At 39.8% G+C, this 18,923-nt stretch overlaps 1 protein-coding gene across 2 annotated transcripts in view; it reads right to left on the bottom strand.

The window, feature by feature from the left end:
• The window catches only part of man2a1 (mannosidase, alpha, class 2A, member 1), a 166,989-nt gene that overhangs the window by 91,287 nt on the left and 56,779 nt on the right, over nt 1–18,923 (bottom strand). For both annotated transcript variants that reach the window (XM_048594912.1, XM_020537284.2), the window contains exons 7-9: nt 16,501–16,687; nt 14,443–14,620; nt 6,350–6,546 (exon numbers count right to left, since the gene is read on the bottom strand). In XM_048594912.1, coding sequence (XP_048450869.1) covers nt 6,350–6,546; nt 14,443–14,620; nt 16,501–16,687 — 562 coding nt within the window. The remainder of the gene's footprint in view (nt 1–6,349; nt 6,547–14,442; nt 14,621–16,500; nt 16,688–18,923) is intronic.

The raw sequence follows: 18,923 nt of genomic DNA on the forward strand, positions 1-18,923 counted from the left end.
TTGAATTCTACATGCTCGCCACTTTCTGGGTGAAGAAATTTCTCCACATCTCAGTCGTAAATGGCCTACCCTGTATCCTTAGATTGTATCCAATGATTAAGCAATGAATGCAAGTGTGCTAAACGTCTTCTTAACTACCCTATCTGGAAATCTACAAAATTCTAAAAGTTTGTAGGAGGAATGTTCCCCATGAAGTGGGAGTCCAGAACCAGCAATCACAGTCTAAGGATACAGGGTAGGCCATTTACGACTGAGATGTGGAGAAATTTCTTCACCCAGAAAGTGGCGAGCATGTAGAATTCAAGCCCCACAAAGTGGTTAAGGCAAGAACATTGAAAGTTTTCAAGGAGGAGATACATACATTTCTTTGGGTTAAAGGGATCAATGGGTATGGGGTGAAAGTGGGAGCAGGGTACTGAGTTGGTTGATCAGCCATGAACATAGTGAATGACAGAGCAGGCTTGAAGGGCTGAATAGTCTACTCCTGCTCGTGTTTTCTCATCTCTACATTTCTAAGTGGTTCATGATGTTGTAAGTGTCCAGTTAGTTATTCCTCTACAAAATTTTATGCTGACAATGTAAATGCTGTATAATTGAGGAGGAAACTTTAAGGCTTGTTTTGACACTTCAACAATTTGAAGTATATGCTTCAACATAATGAGAGATATTAATTTACATTGATCATAATCCACTGGTGTTATTGGACAAGTTCGACATGAAGGATCTTAAGTTGCTTAACTGGAACCTGGTGTCAGGAAAAACAGTGTAATTGCTGAGACTCTGTCCAGAGTTTGAAGGAAGTTGGAGGAGAAAATGGGGATTCTCAATTATGACAACTCTGAAAGGTTTAAATCCAGCTAATTTTGCTTATTGCATTTATTTTCTTTTGCAAGATAACACAGATGAATAGTGTTGAATTCAGGTCAATTAATGTTTTTTCCCTTCTGGCAGGCTGTCTTTTTTTACCATTTGATTATTTCTTTCCTCCTCTGCTTTTTCCACGCTCTCCCCAATTACTTGTTTCCAGGCACCTTGATCATCAGGAAAGACTTCCCATGCATTAGCTTCAATCCCAGTAAATCGAGATATCTAGACCAGGGACAGCAGGTTTGACAGAGGAGTGCTATTTTGGTCAAGGCTGTTGTTGTGGAACTTGGGTTGCTTACACACTGCTATCAGCTAGAGATTAGGCTAAATCGATACTCTCTTGGAATCCTCTCAAACATTCTCTTTCTTCAGTACTCTAATGCTCTCTGAAATTAAAAATACCATCCCTCCTTTTTTTCTCCTTTCCTATCTTTACTGAACACCTTGTAACCAGGAATATTTAACACCCAGACATGCATCTCCTTAAACCACAAGTCGATTATCAAAGTATCATGTTTCCACAAGGCAATCTACGCTTGTAACTCCCCAGTCTTATTAATTAAACAAATCAAATCAAATTACACAATATGCATTCTCATACATGTAGTGCAAGCTTGATTTAGACTCTGGCACTTTTTCCTTAGTTCAACATCACCTATTAACTTACAATTCTCTGTTTTAGTGCTATCTGCCACCCCCAGCATTTTGTGCATCTTGGTGTTACTTTCCAATCTTCACTCCCGCTTTCCATAATCCTGCTGAGTTAGTTAAAATCCTCCTCAACAGTACAAGCAAACATCTCAAAAGAAACTTAGTCCATGCTCTGCTCAGATGCAACCTGTCCAGTTCGTTTGCGTGCCACCTTCCCCAGAGCCAGTCACAGTGTCTGATGAAACCATACCGCTTTCTCCCGTACCATCTTTCCAGCTACACATTCACCTGTCTGATTTTCCTACTTCTGTACTCACTGGAACGTACTCTGGAGATTATTACTTTCCTGGTCCTGCTTGCTAATGTTCTACCTGGCTTTCTAAATTCCAACTGCAGAACCACATTCCCGCCAGCCTATGCTCTTTCAGCAAGATGGTAGTGGAGTAGGACGCTCCAGCTATCCAGTTTGTCCATTCCGCCCATTCTTTTCTTGTCTCCCTCTTTTCCTCCCTTCTCTTGGCCTTGGACACCTTACCCCACCCTCCGTTGCCCCATAACCAAAGTGGGATTGGTGGTTGGCGACCCAAAGCATGGATGCCAACAACCAGCGATCCAGTGCAGAACGTTGCAGCAGTGGCCTAGTGTGGAGCATGATAGTAGCCAGTGGTCAGATCACATGGAGGCCCCCTGCATAGGTCTGTTGCGAGGAGCCCTTACAGGCAGGCTGTGATGTTTGTCTTTTTAACTCGCTTCTTGTTTTTCTGACCTAAGGTTATACTGTGTATAGCTGTAATATAACATTCTTTTTCTTCATTTCTCGATTCTGTACCTAAGATGGCACTGTGTGTTGGTGACATTAGTTACAGTGTAACAATCTGTAACTGAAGCAGCTGTACCTAGGTACCTTTGTACCTAAGCTGGTGCTGTAACTGGCAATTTCTAAACTTTTCACTGTTTTTATTTGAGTACATGTGACAGTAAAGCTAATTCAAATCAATTCAATTAGTACCACTGTAGACCATTTCCTCTGGCCATTTGCCCCCACCCAGGAGAATATCTTGCAGCTGTTCTGTGACACACTTGACCATAAGCAACATGACATCCTGCAATCAGTTTGATGACTACAAAACATCTGCCTTCTCCTTATTAAAGAACCCACTGTTCTTCCACTCTTCTTCCTCCCCTCCTGTACAGTTAGTGCACCCATGGTGCTACAGGTTGGTTCTTGTTGCACGTCTCTAAAGTCCTCACCAATATCCAAAAAGGAAAACCAGTTAGTGAATGAGATCTTTTGGGATTCCTGCATTACCTGCCTGTTTTTCTTGGACTGCCAGGTGATCACCCTATCCCCATCAGCCTACTTGCCCATATCTTGGGTCATTATCTTCCTGAATATGCTAACCAGGCAGTTCTGTACCTGAAGGATCCATCTCAGTGACAAGTGTTGTTCTAGGTCTGAAACCTGGAGATCAATCATACGCAACCAGTGCTACTTCCTGACCATGTGCTCATCTGGGTCAACGGAAATATCCATGAGTTCCCATATGCCACAGGGCAGTCATTTCTCTTGCCCGAGTTGTCCTGTTGTGCAGTAAGCTTAAATGTTTAAATTATTTTAGCTTTCGTTACTTTTGCTTACTTGAATTTACTTGAACCTCACTTGTACTATTAAACATAAACTGGGGTTGCAGAAAGTAGAGATTCTACGCTCTTACTCACAAGTCAACTCCCTTTTCTTGTGCCGATGAATTCTTACTTGCCCTATGTACAGTAACGTGGTGTGTTGCGAAGTTGGGTAGAGTATTTGTGGATTGGGAGGCATGATGTTAGAATTTGGTGTTTGTAAAATGCTGCGGGGGGGGGCGAAACATTGTATGGTCCCTTTAAAAGGCTATGCTTTTTCCATGCTTGGAGATATCTGTGACCAGCTTGAAGGTTTGCAAGTACAGACAGCACCTGAATTGAAACATTTTTATCCAGAGGCCATATCATTAGCAGGCCAAGCAGCATTTTTACCAAGTCAACAAGTTTTTGAACTTAGCCAATCAATTTGAATCAGGCACTTAGACACCAAAAAAAGTATTAAATTTGAATCGGATGGTTTTGACAACCTAGGACCAATCTGATTGTAAGAAATTGATATGTCATCAGGGGTATAAAAGAAGAGGATAGTTGGGCAAAGACAGGAGAAATAACTGCCATCTGTTAGAGATAATAGCTCTAAGCTTTAGAGAAAGCATCATCCAGAGAACAAAGGTTCTCACAGCACAACTAGTGAATATTCCTGACAGAAGAATCGACAGAGAAGGCACAGAGCATTCCAGAAAACACGTAAATGGCTGTAATTTCAGGAGACTAAATTCTACTTTTTAAAGTTTTATTTTATACAAGTGGTATTTGTTTTTATTGGAACCGCAAACTATTAGAATCTTGTTTTATTTGGGAATAGTTAGTGGTTAGAAGGGATTTATTCGGTTTGTTAATAATTTAGTTAATTTGTACACTGTTAGAGTTAGATAACTAAATTGTTACTTGTTGATTGTAAAGTCAGTGTCAGGGATTTATTCTATTTAACCACTAGAAGTTGCTGAAAGGCAGGTTATATCACTTTTCACACTCCTTTTATAGATTATGATGGGGAGGTGCTCCTCTTTGGGTGTTTCAGTTTTAGTTCTCAGAGGGAAGGTCAACATCTGCTTTATAACAGGCCTTTTTCATATTTTTTGGAAACGTACCGTTATCCCCAACAGCAGCTGTTTAACAACCAATTAACACAATATTTTTCTGTGATGTTACTCTTGGACGTTTTTCAAAATCAGCCAGGCAGCACAGAAAAAGATGCTCCCTCATCAGTCTGACTCTTTCTAATATTAAACTAGGCACACAGTCTAAAAACTATATAATTTGCATAATCACTACTCTAGTTAAATTCAAAATTTGTAATTGAGCAGAAGGACCATTTCAATCTTGGTCACAAGAGAAGCATAAACACTATCTTCTGTAGTCAAGATGATGAGTCCCAAAAAGTGTGCTGCCTACCTGGTGCCAGGGTTAAAAGACTCCTTGGGCATGGAGAGGAACTTAGCAGTGGGATCAGAAGGCTCCAATTATCACTGTCCATGTGAATACTAAGCACAGAGGAAAGACTAAGAAATATAAACTACTAAGGAGTTTGAGCAGCTAAGAACTAAATCAACAAGAGTATTTGAAAGGAATGAGAGAGAAAATAAGCACCTATAGGCCAGAAAGGTAACACTGGTCATTGGGAAATGCTAGAATCTATTATTAAGTTGTTAAGTGTGATGCCACTGGACCAATAATCCAGAACCCCAGTATGGGTTGAAATTCCACATTGGCAAATGGTGAAATTTGAATTTCATAGAGATCTAGAATAAAAAGTCGGCCTAATGACACCCATTAAAAAGTCAATCTGGTTCACTAATGTCCTTTAGGAATAGACATCTGCCACCTTACCTGATGTGAGTTTCTTTGACTCTAGACCCACAGCATTGTGGCTGACTCTAACTGTCCTCAAAGCAATTAGGGATAGGCAATAAATGGTCGCCTAGTCAGTGAAAGCACATCCGGAAACAAAGTAATTTTTTTCTAAGTTAATATTATTTTTAAAAATGAACAACATGGTTTTGTTTAAGCAAAGTCATTTTTGAAAAATGTATTAGGATTCTTTGAAGATAATAACAAGCATGGCACATAAGAGGGAGTTGGTAGATGTACTGTATTTAGATCTCCAAAGGCCTTCTTCTAAGGTGTCACATAAAATATTACTGCACCAGTTAAGGGCTTCCTGTGTTGAAGGTGACAGTTAGCCAATCTTTCATTCACGCTAATATAACATGAAACAGCAAGTAAGGATTAATGGATCATTTTCAGACTGCCAAAATGGAACTACAGAAATGCCACAGAAATCAGAGTTGTGGGATATGATCTAACTCAATGACCTAAGGAATGGGACAGATTGCGTCGTAGCCAAATTTTCTGACAATACAAAGCTGGTAGGAAAGCAAGTTTTCAAAAGGATTCAAAGAGTGTGCAAAGGGATATAGATAGGTTTAATGAATAGGCAAGAAAATTAGCAGATGGAGTATAAGGTGGGAAAATGTGAGGTTGTACATTCTGGCAAAAAGAACAGAAATACAGAATAATATTTAAATAGAAGTCTGCTGAATCATGCAGTAAAGAGGCTGTACACCAGACAAGGATTGTACTTTCTAAGTATTAATAGTACTGAAATTGTATTGAAGCACCTCAGAGTTGGCATTTATTTCCATTGCACTTTCTCTGTCAACTTAGAAAATGTGCCCTCAGGATGTTAAGAAATGCAGATTACAAATATTTCAGGTAGTGGTGTTCCCACCATTAAGTGGAAGTAATCAAAGACCACATGGACAGACCGAAGAAATTGCAAGGCCATTGGGTAAAAATTAAGAGGGAGTAATCTTTATCATATTTCAGTGAATATCTGAAAACAAATTCCAGAAAATCTCTTTGCCTCTAAAGTGAGATTAGGTGGAAATTAGAAAGATTGAGTTAAATACTTTGCAACTAATTTACTGATTAGTCTCTGACCTTAAACAGCAATTCTCTAAATGAGGAGAAAGTGTCAAGAACTTTACATGCTTTACATATTTATGAAAATTAAACCTGCAGTTATTTAAAAGCTGCTACTTATATTGTTTATAAAAGCCATGAATCTTGTAAAAATACACTTTTCAAATATTTTTCACTGTTTCATTGATACTGGCAATCAGGCTAGAGAAAAAAAATTAAAACATGTGAGATATCAGAACTAACACACAAATTCAGTATTTACCTCAGGTGTGATTCTAAAACTCTGTCCATTCGCTTATAGAAGGGTCGGGAGGTAAAATATCCACTCCAATAATGGTCATCTCTGTCTGCATATGTAAAGAAGTCCCCACTCAAGACAGGAAATGGTGATGGTGAATTTCCTGATTCAGTTGTTTTATGGAGAGCATCAAAATAATCCGACAATGTTCCAAACTGAGCCTAGAAACAGAATATCAAACTGCTAAACAAGTATTCAGTAATTAGTTGCAACCTTAAAAGTAAGCTCTCCTTCCTAAGTTTCACTACATGGATGGACTATTGTCCATTTCTTGGGCCACAAGTTCTGCTTTATCTTCTCAAATGAGTACATCTTAACGTACAAGAAGTAGTTGCGAGATTGTCCCACAGAACATTATACATTTTTTTTCCATTGAGTATTAGCTATCCGGAGGGTAATTTACTTTTTAAAATAAAAAAAATAAATTTATCAAATATATTTTATAGACTTTAGACCCAACAAAGGAAGTATAGATAAACTGTAACATCACAAATGCTGTGATGTCTGTATAACCACTAGTTACATCCATTTTGGAAAAATTCCTCTAACTTGCAAGAAATTTCAACTAAGTGATCCATTTGGCATTTGCGGATGTTATAATGGTTACACATTTTTCGTAAACCAAGGCAAAAGTAAGAACCAATATTGAGTTATTAAATAAAAACAAAACTGCAAGAGAAACTCAGGTCTGGTAGCATCTGTGAAAAGATAAACTGATGTTTTGACTCCAATGACTCTTCTTCAGATCACAAAACATTAACTCTGTTTTGCTCTCCATAGATGCTGCAGACCTGCTGAGTTTATTCAATATCTTCTGTTTTTATTTCATATCTCCAGCAACCACAGTACAAATTAAATTTTGGAAGAACAACTGTTAGGTGACATGATCTTCACAGTTAACAAGTATATAATTCAGACTCTTATCTGGAAATAACTAAAAGAAAATTGCAGTTTCTGGCCTGTAGTGATGTATTTATTTGCAACACATTGCTTGGTGCTATAAGCAGTATTCATTAGATAAAAGCTACTTTCTGCGTAGTAGGAAAACTGGAATATTTCTGCCTCCCTAAAGCATAATCTAATATTCCTATTGTGACAGAATGTTAGGAGGACTTTATGCATGTCATTCCTTAGTTATATCAAGTCCTTTAAGAGCAGTAGCTTTGTAATGTTAATGCATTAAGAAGGGGCACCAAGGATCCAAGAGACACATTTGCTATCTGTTCCACTTGCACCTCCTCCAATCTTTCAACATAGTATAAAACTCAACATTTCCACTTCTTCAACCTCCAAAGACATATAGGACTTTAAATGCTAACTGCTTCTCTTGGCATTGATACTACCAAATTTGCGGAGTTTCTCCAGCACTTTTCATTTTTATTCCAAATCTCCAGATCGTTAGTACTTTACTTTTACTTTAGCAATCCATAAATTGGGTGCAATGATCTGGAGACACGCAGATCAACCTCACCACAGGAGTTGGGATGAGACTATCAGACAGTTAAATAAAGCTAAAATTAAAAATAAAACTAACATCAATAATGTTGTAAAAACCCATCTGGTTTACTATGATCGTTTAGGGAACGAGATCTATCAGACACAAAAAGTTAACATTAAATTTTTACATGTTGCCTTTGCTCAGGTTTTGATGCTGAACACATGGAATATGTACCATTGTGTAGTTTATTATTTTGGAAATATGTTCATTAACCAGTAGTTTTCCCATTTGTTCAAAGCCCAAATGATATTAGCCAATGTTAATTAGGTACTCTTTATATTGTATTTTACATATTCACATTGCTAACTGTTGCACTTCCAGGACAAATGAAGTTGATTCCTTTTGGCAGTGCTCCTCCTTTCAGTTTGCGAACACCAATGTCATTTGTTCCAACCATCATGGCATTTGCATTTTTTTTCTAATCAACTGTTAGTTAAATTTAATACAAATTTGTTTTGCATGCCAAAATATGTATATCAAGAGGCCCGGGTATAAAAAAAATGACTGAATTATTTTTTGTTGAGCAAGCCGACTATTGGTGAACCTACCAAAACAGAAGAAAGAAGAAAGAAGAAAACAGCTCCCTCTGCTCCAACCCTAACCTCACTATAAAACCCGTGGACAAGGGAGGTGCAGTTGTGGTATGGCACACTGATCTCTACATTCCCGAGGCCAGGCGCCAGCTCTCTGGCACCTCCTCCTACCGCCCCCTCAATCATGACCCTACCGCTGACCACCAAAACATCATCTCCCACACCATCCATAACCTCATCACCTCAGGTGACTTCCCACCCACGGCCTCCAACCTCATCATTCCCCAACCCCGCACCGCCTGGTTCTATCTCCTTTCCAAAATCCATAAACCCAACTGCCCTGGTCGACCCATTGTCTCTGCCTGCTCCTGCCCCACTGAACTTATCTCGACTCCATTTTCTCCCCCCTGGTCCAGGAACTCCCTACCTACGTCCGTGACACCACCCACGCCCTCCACCTCCTCCAAGACTTCCGATTCCCTGGTCCTCAACACCTCATCTTCACCATGGACGTCCAGTCTCTATATACTTGCATTCCCCATGCAGATGGCCTAAAAGCCCTCCACTTCTTCCTCTCTCGCAGGCCCAACCAGTCCCCCTCCACCGACACCCTTATCCGCTTAACTGAACTCGTCCTTACCCTCAACAACTTCTCCTTCAACTCCTCCCACTTCCTACAGACAAAAGGTGGGGGGCCATGGGTACCCACATGGGCCCAAGCTATGCCTGCCACTTTGTAGGATACGTGGAACAGTTCCCCTTCCGCAGCTACACTGGCCCCATCCCCCACCTCTTCCTCTGTTACATTGATGACTGTATCGGCGCCGCCTTGTGCTCCCACGATGAGCTCGAACAGTTCATCCACTTTACTAACACCTTCCACCCCAACCTTAAGTTCACCTGGACCATCTCTGATACCTCCTTCTCCTTCCTGGACCTCTCTGTCTCCATCTTTGGCAACCACCTGGAAACTGATATCTATTTCAAACCCATCGACTCCCACAGCTACCTAGAATACACCTTCTCTCACCCACCCTCCTGCAAGGATGCCATCCCCTATTCCCAATTACTTTGCCTCCACCGCATCTGCTCCCAAGATGAGGCATTCCACTCCCAGACATCCCAGATGTCTTCGTTTTTCAAGGACCGCAATTGCCCCTCCACAGTGGTCGAAAACGCCTTCGTGTTTCCCGCACCTCTGCCCTCACACCCCCTCTCCAGAATAACAACAAAGACAGAATTCCCCTTGTCCTCATGTATCACCCCATCAACCTCCGCGTTCAGCACATCATTCTCCGCCACTTCCGCCACCTGCAATCTGACCGACTACCAAGGATATATTTCCCTCTCCACCCTTATCTGCCTTCCGGAGGGACTGCTCTCTCCGTGACTTCCTCGTCCGCTCCATACTCCCCACTAGCCCCACCACCCCTGGCACTTTTCCCTGCAACCGCAGGAATTGCTACACCTACCCCTACACCTCCCCCCTCACCCCCATCCCAGGCCCCAAGAAAACCTTCCACATTAAACAGATGTTCACCTGCACATCTGCTAATGTGGTATATTGTATCCGCTGTTCCCGATGTGGCCTCCTCTACATCGGGGAAACCAAGCGGAGGCTTGGAGACCGCTTTGTACAGCACCAACACTCGGTTTGTGACAAACTACAGCACCTCCCAGTCGCGAACCACTTCAACTCCCCCTCCCACTCCTTGGACGACATGTCCATCCCGGGCCTCCTCCAGTGCTACAACGATGCCACAGGCTGGAGGAACACACCTCATATTCCGCTTGGGAACCCTGCAGCCCAATGGTATCAATGTCGACTTCACAAGCTTCAAAATCTCCCCACTCCCGACCTCATCCCAAGACCAGCCCATCTCGTCCCTGCTTCCTTGACCTGTCCGTCTTCCCTCCCACCTACCCGCCCCTCCGTCCTCACTGACCAGCCCCCATCCCAACTCCCTACCTGCACTCACCTTTACTGGCTTCATCCCCGCTTCCTTGACCTGTCCATCTTCTCTCCCCCTATCTGCTCCTCTATCCATTTTCTATCATTGCCTCCCCCTCTCTCTATTTATTTCAGAGTCCCCTTCCCCTCCCCCATTTCTGAAGAAGGGTCCAGACCTGAAATGTCAGCTTTTCTGCTCCTCTGATGCTGCCTGGCCTGCTGTGTTCATCCAGCTCTACACCTTGTTAACTGTAAGGAATTACGGCTTATCCAGGATCATATGTCAGAGATTAATCTGATGACAGAAATGAGTCAAGAGCAATATTCAACTGAAGTTGCACAGCTTTCTGTCAAAAATCCTGCACATATCATGCAGGTCAGTCCCTTTAAGTTCTGCATGTACAGGGCCATATAAGAATACTAAAAGGATTGCAACAGGATTAATTAAAGAGCTCAGAGTGATGGCACTGACAGGAGGCAGCAACCACAACAAGACTGAATATCATGTCCTGCTTGAAATGGAAAAGATTGGATCAAAGACAGCATTTTGACATGGATATGCAATGCAAACTGGCATACTAGGCGAGAGGACACGTCAATAGGCAGGCATTTATGGAGATTTTAGAATACTCAAAATGAATATATCCCTATTATAAAGAAAAACTTTCTAAAAGGACAGATGATATCCACAGTTAACAGAAGAAGTTAAAGAATGCATCAAACTTTAGGGAAAAGCATATGACTGTGCAAAGATAAGTGGCAGGTTAGATGCTTGGTCAGAGATAAAGAAAGGCAGAGAATGACAAAGGGCTTTCAGGATGAAGTAGTTAACTTATGAGAGGAAGCTAGCTAGGAATGTTAAAACGGATAACAAATGAATAAGTTTTTAGAACAGGAGGCAGTAAATAAAGTGAGTGTTGGTTCTTGAGAGAGTGAAAATGCTAGTAGTTAATAGTAGAAAATAAAGCAATGAACAAATATTTTGCTTCTGTCTTTGTAAATTATTCCAGTAGTAGCCGTAAATCAGAAGGCAAAAGGGAGAAATTTAACTTTACAGTCACGAGGGAAGCGGTACTAAGCAAACTGGTGGAACCGTGGGTTGACAAATCTCTGGGACCACATGGACTTCATCTTAGGGATTTACAAGAGGACACTAATGACCTAATGGATGCATTGGTGTTAATTTTCATTTTGATTCAGACAAGATTCTGTTAGATTGGAAAATAGCAAACACAATCTCACTATTCAAGGGAGGAAAGCAGAAAATAGGAATTATATGCAATTAATTTGATACCTGTTTAGGGACAGTGTTAGAATCAATCACTAAAGAGATTCTAACAGCGCACTTTGAAAATGCAATGTAATCTGGAAAAATTGGTATGATTTTCTCAAAGGGAATTCATGTTCAGCCAATTTATGGGATTTCTTTGAAGGAATAACATGCATTGTGGATAAAGGAGAACCTGTAGACATACTGTGCTTAAATTTCCAAGAGGCATTTGATACAGTGCCATAAAAAGATCATTGTGAAAAATAAAACCACAAGATATGGGGGTAACATAGATAGAAGATCGGCTTGTTGAGCAGAAAGCAGAGTGTGTCCAGTCTTTGTCTGGTTGGCAAGATGCGATGAGTAGAGTCCCATAGTCCTGGGCACTCAACTTCTTACAATTGATAACAATAGAGAAATTAATGCATTGTTGCTAAATTTACTGAAGTTAGGTAGGAAACGATGTTGTGCAGTAGGTATAAGGAGGTTGCAAATGGATATTTAGTGAATGGGTGAGTGTGGTAAAATGTGGAGTTGTTCATCTTGGCAGGAAAACTGAAAAAGCAACACATTATTTAAATGGAGAATGACTGCAGTAGTTTAACATGCAGAGGGATTTAGGTGGTCTAGTGCACAAGTCACAAGAAATTTGCATGTGTGTTCAGCATGTAATCAAAAAGTTTGGTGCTGTGCTATCCTGGAATTTAGAACAGTCAAGGATAACTTTATTGAAATGTATACAATTCTGAATGGTCTTGACAAGGTGGACATAGAAAGTATATTTTCTCCTGTGCGTCAGACCACATCAAGGGGGCACTGCATTAAAAGCAGGGATGGTCCTTTTAGGACAGAGTTTAGGAGAGTTTTTTTTTCCTCAAAAAGTGGCACCCTTTGGAACTCTGCCTCAGAAGGCTTTGAAGATGGCGTCTTTGACTATTTTTAAAGAAAGCGTTAAATAAATTCTTGAGCAAGGGAATTAGAGGTTGATGGGAATGTGGAATGCAAAATACAAACATATCAGCCATGATCATATTAAATGGCGGAGCGAGATAAAGGGCCGAAAGACAGTTCTGCTCCTAATTTTTATATTCATACTTATGTTTATAAGGGGCCTGTATATTTAAATGTATTAGTTGAACACTATAAAAACTTATGGGATGCATTGGTGGACATTTTGACTGGGAGTTATCATTGTACAAGCGGAAGTAAACAACTGGCAGGTCTAGGTGTACTGGGAAAATGGGTACATGCCTAGCAGATTGTAATTACTTTGGCCATTTGTAGTGTTACACACATAGGAGCGTTATCAAGCATATGTAGAACATGCAAGGCTTTGAAATAAAGTCTTTGATGGGAAGAAAATCTAGGTGTATAATGAAGACTCTGTAAAGACTGAAAACCAGTACTACAAAGGTCACAAGAGTACAATATATAGGAGCAGAATTACGCAATTCAGCTATTGAGTCTGCTCTGCCATTCAATGACATCATGGCTGTTCCGATAATCCTCAGCTGCACTTTCCTATCTTTTCCCCATAAGCCTTGGTTCCCTTACTGATTAATTATCCCAGCCCTGAATATATGTAATGACCCAGCCTCAAGGGCCATAGATAGTCATAGAAGTCATAGATAGTCCTAGAATCCCTACAGTATGGAAGCAGGCCATTCAGCCCATTGAGTCCACACCAAACCTCTGAAGGGCATCCCATCTAGTCCCACTGCATCCCTGTAACCTTGCATTTCTTATGGCCAATCCACTTAATCTGCACATTCCTGGATATTGTAGGCAATTTCCCATGGCCAATTTACCTAACCTGCACATCTTTGGATCGTAGGAGGAAATCACAGCACCCACGGAGAGAATGTGCACACAGTCACCTGAGGGTGGAATCGAACCCAAGTCCTTGATGCTGTGAGGCAGCAGCGCTAACCACTGAGCTACCTTGCTGCCCTCTGTGGTAAAGGATTCCACCAGTACACTACCCTATGGTGGAAGACATTCCTCCTCATCCTTATCTTAAATGTGACACTCCTTATTCTTAGATTATGCCCTGTGGCCCCAGACCTTCCTACATGGGGTAACAAACCCACGTAGGAGGGTCTGGAGGCACAAGTCCCCTAAGAATCTTGTGTGTTTCAATAAGGTCACTATTCATTCTATTATGTGAACAAGTAGAGACTCAATCTAGTTAATTTCTCCTTATATGACAGTCCCTCCATACATGCTATCAGCCTAGTCAACCATCTCATTACTGCCTCCAATATCCATATACCTTTCCTTAAATATTGGCACCAAAACTGTTCACAGTCAGCTGTGGTCTGACTAGTATCTTGTATAGTTTTACCAAAACCTCCTTTCTTTTATATTCCATTCCCTTTGAAATAAAGGCCATTATTATATTTGCCATGCCTATTACCAGTTAAACTTGGATGCTAGTTTTTTGTAATTCATGGATGAGGACATTCAAAACCCTCTATTCTGTAGCTTTCTGCAGTCTTTCTCCATTTTTGAGTCATCTGCAAACTTTGCTACAGTATACCCACTTTTCTTATTAAGTCATTAACATATATTGTGCATTATCGCAGCTCCAGGTCCAATGATCTAGGCGTTCATTTCCTGTTCACCACTTTTGCATGTTTTAGTGTACAAAGCATCAATCTATGTGAACTATCTTAAACTAAGAATTTAAAAACACTTTACAATCTGTATATATTACAGAGAACATAATGGTAAAATATCTGTACTTCTTCACACTAAAATCTATACTTGTGCTTAATATGTACTATATTCTAGGTTTTAACATACCTGCACATGCAGCTCTGGATGGGAGTTCATATAATCAAAAAGCCTCTGATAATTTTGAAACTGTTGATCCCATTCTGACCACTGGTCATAACGAAAATCATCTCCCAGGGGAATCAAGACCACTTTGGTGCGATAAAGTTTGGACTTTTTTCTGTACTGGTCTAAGATGAGTTTGGCTCTTCAAAAACAAAGGGAAAAGATTTAAAATATTTGACGTACTGAATAAGCAATGGTCAATAAACATTTTTATAATATAGCAAAGCCTAAATGAAAAGACAGAAGTAACTTCTATTTACTTACGTGTTTTATCATCTGCAATGAATTAACTTTTACTTTGTTTTGGAGTTCACAAAAACCCAGAACGGAATCTGAACCTGCAGCTTTCTTACTCAACACTGGGACTGTAAACAAGTGAGTCAGGTTTTGGCTTCTGTTTTATTTTAAATGTAAATTAATATATTTTGGCTATTTTCCTAATTTCAAAGTTGCGTTATTCTCTCTTAGTTAAATTTTGTGGTCATCCTAAATGTGCACACTTGAAACATCAAATTGGTTTAAGTACGAAAAATTTAAATTATATTCTCTTCCACTCTCTTGTTCACCTTCATTTTCCGCCTTCTTCCATCATCCCACTGAGCATTAGTCATTAAGAAGCACACAATTTAAAAAAAAATCTGCAACCACTAGGGCACGATAATGAGACTCTCCAGAACAGCTCATAATCATGTAGTTTCTTAATTATTTCTAAAGTTGAGCCACCTTTTCTTTTTTACCCTGCCTAACAACAAAGAGATACTGGGCAGATTAAATCAACCGAAGAAAACTGGCATGCTTTGAAATGTTAACAAACTTAGCCTGGAAAAAAACTGCACATTGGTAGTTTCTAATGTAATCGCAGACAGAACAATGTCACTTGCATCAAACTATCATAGAATGTATCACAGAATCCCCACAATGTGGAAACAGACCCTTCAGCCCAACAAGTCCACACCGATCCTCAGAGCACTGCACCCAGTGCCCATCCCCCCATAACCCCCCTAATCTACACATCCCTGAGCACTATGGGCAATGTAGCATGGCCACTCCACCTACTTTGCACATTTTTAGATGGTGGGAGGAAACTGGAGCAACTGGAGGAAACCCATGCAGACACGGGAGAATGTGCAAACTCCACACAGACAGTCGCCCAAGGGTGGAATTGAACCCAGGTCCCTGGTGCTGTGAGGCTGCAGTGCTAACCACTGGGCCACCGTGCCGCCCATACTGAACATCAATGTCTCAACCGTGCCTAAAAATCTTATTGACACTTTTAGAAGATCAATTACTATAATCAGTAATCAAGACCAGCCCTGTTATTTTGTAGCTACTTAAGTAAACAAAAGGTCTCAGTTTTCCATAAATTTAAAAAAGTCCTCTGCAATCAAGCAAAGACAACTTTTCTTCAATGACTCAGCTGATTACAGCATGAAGCAGTTGAGTTAAAGATTCCCTGTTTGATCTATTAAATTAATCTTCGGCAATTTATCAGTGAAGGTGATAAATTAGAACACAGAACTCAAAGATAAATTATAAGTTCGACTGCATTTTACACAATACTTTAATATCAGCATTTTAAATAACATGTTACATTCGTTCCAATTTTTAAAACGAACAAATGCAGCGCAAATCTCCTTTGTTGTTTCAAATTGTCTAAATGTTACTTAAGCACACAGATGACAGATGTGAAAATAAGTTGAGAGCCCTCCTTTCTGTCTGACATGGTCAAAAAGGAGGAGAGACGTTTTTGTAACACTGTAGGAGTTGGCCCACATTATTAACATTCACAATATCATTATATAATCAAAACACTTCAAGGAACTATTATTCCTCGATTTATCCAGACTCTTGGCAAGATCACACTTGTAGTATTTGCTGGATATAATAACGAATATAAAAAGCAATCCTAGACCTGGAAGCTCTGAAGAGCTAAACCACATATTACTTTCATGCAGTTAATTCCCTCCCAATGATCACAACGTGGTGTGCAAATTTGATAGCTAAAGATTTTAAGTAAGTTACCTTTCTTGAACATTGCCATCATGTATTTCAACTGGAGGTATCCTCCAAGGACAACTAATTCGGCCTCCAGGTAGACGTTTGAAGTCAAATTGACAGCATATTTTAGGATCAGGGCCACATGTATGAGGAATATCATAGCTGTAAAAGGGCATCATTTGACACAAGATGTCTGTGTTTCCATTCTGATCTGAAGTTGAAATAAAAACGGCACACGTGAAAGCACAAAAGCAGTATATCAGCAACTGTACTGCCCATATGCAAAGATTTTCATAATGAAAATATGCAATGCAAATCAGAGCAAAAAAAGAAGCAACTGTTTACAAAATGTTTCAGAATCAATCATAACAAAACGTGATTTGTGCTTACATTTTCTTTCACATTAGAGCCTAATTTTTGCTGTCAACGACAAACTCATTTATGCAAAAGTTTCTGTCCAAGTTGCACATATTTAACATGTGGTAAGTGCTAATGCTGCCAACCAATCTTTGTGGTACTGAAATTAAATGTTACATGTCCAGAGTCTCAATTGTTCAGGTTTGAACATAATGCAGATTTTATCTGTTTATGCTTTGCTCTTATCATTTTTGTTTTCCCTCTTAACCAAATCTTTTTTCTCTGTATTTATTTTCCAGTACTTACTTTGAAATTTACTATAGACACTCTAATTTACACATCCTTCTGAGAAATTAGTGTTAATTTCACAATTCTTCAATCTGATTAGATAAGGACATACATAGTTGCTTGTTCTGTTCACCCAAGTCCCTCTCTGTCATTATTAGTTTGTATTTTCAACAACTTGCCATGCAAATAAAATTTAGAAACAAATGTACAAGGACAAGCCTAACTAATACCAGACAATATTAAATGTCATGCCATGGCAGAATTTTAACCTATATTCTGCACCAAGAATTAATATTAGTTATATCCATCATAAATATTCAGCAACTTCTAACAGCTTACAATTTATTTAAACTGAAATACATAAAACATGAAATTGGGTGAATGAAAATGTAAACATTAAAAATGCTTCACTGTTGGAATTATTACCCAAAGCAGAATTTCAAATGTAAAACTTTAGTCAAACAGATAGATTTTAGGAATGGCCTTATGGGAATTGAGGAAGATGATGACACAGGAATATTCAGAAGAAAATAATATTTCAGGACCTAGACAACAGAAAATGCAGCTGCCAAAAGGTATGGCAACAGCAGAGGGCAAGTATAAGTCAGAGGTGGAAGAACACAGCTCTCGGAGGGTTATATGGTTGGAGAATATTGAGGAGATTAGTAGGGGTTAGGGCATATGAAGATTTGAACAAAATGATGGCAATTCTAATTTGCAAGCATTTCTGGGCCAGGAACTAATATGGTGCAGGTATGAAAGGTGACTGGAACATGATATGACAGAGTACAGAAGCAGAGTATTATGTGAACTTATCCAGGAGACAATCATAATTAATGAACCTGCAGGTGAAAAAGACATGAGTAAGGTTTCAGTAGGACATTCATGATTGGATGTTTAACAATCAAATCAGTCTGGCTACTCAAGATTGTGGACAAAGTAGCAGTCAAACACTACACCATTTGAGAATCGCAGCTTTGTAGAAGAGGTAAACTGCTATTTTTAGCTCTTTCTATAAGCCAATGGAGATATAACAAGCCTGGTAGGCTCTCTTTTATGCCATTCAATGATTTGCTGATATGGAACCTTGACTCTTTTTTAAGATAATGTTACCAGGTGACAGAATGTAGAGAATGAGAAGGAGGCCAAGGGTAGAACCTACAATAACTCCACAGGTAATAATATGGGACAAGAAGAGACGCCAATGCGAGAGTCGCTCCATCTATTCTCAAATATAAACAAGGTGGAGGACAGCCATTGTGTTAAACAACAGACAAAAGGTATTAGAGGAAGCACGATATTGTCGACGACGTCATACCTGGCAGAGGGAGAATTACAGCACAATGATCACAGAGGATGTAATTTTGGAAGAATGAGAAGAGACCTAATTGAGGTATATAAGATGTTTAAAGAGATTGATAAAGTAGGTATAAAGTAGATGTGCCTCACAAGAGGAAAATATCAAACAGACATCACAGTTTTAGGCTAAGGGGTGGCAGATTTAAAACAGAAATGACAAGGAATTACTTCTCTCAAAAAGTCATGAATTTGTGGAATTCACTACCCCAGAGTGGTGGTGGACACCAAGACACAGAACGAATTTAAGAAGGACATTGACAGATTCTTAATTAGTAATGGGTTGAAAGGTTATGGGAAGCAGGTAGGAAAGTGGAGTTGAAACCGAGATGAGATCACAAATGGTCATATTAAATGGTGACAGAGATAGTAGGAACTGCAGATGCTGGAAAATCTGAGATAACAAGGTGTAGAGCTGGATGAACACAGCAGACCAAGCAACATCA

Source organism: Rhincodon typus, chromosome 3 (genome assembly GCF_021869965.1).
Source record: "Rhincodon typus isolate 14 chromosome 3, sRhiTyp1.1, whole genome shotgun sequence".
Classification (NCBI taxonomy): domain Eukaryota; kingdom Metazoa; phylum Chordata; class Chondrichthyes; order Orectolobiformes; family Rhincodontidae; genus Rhincodon; species Rhincodon typus.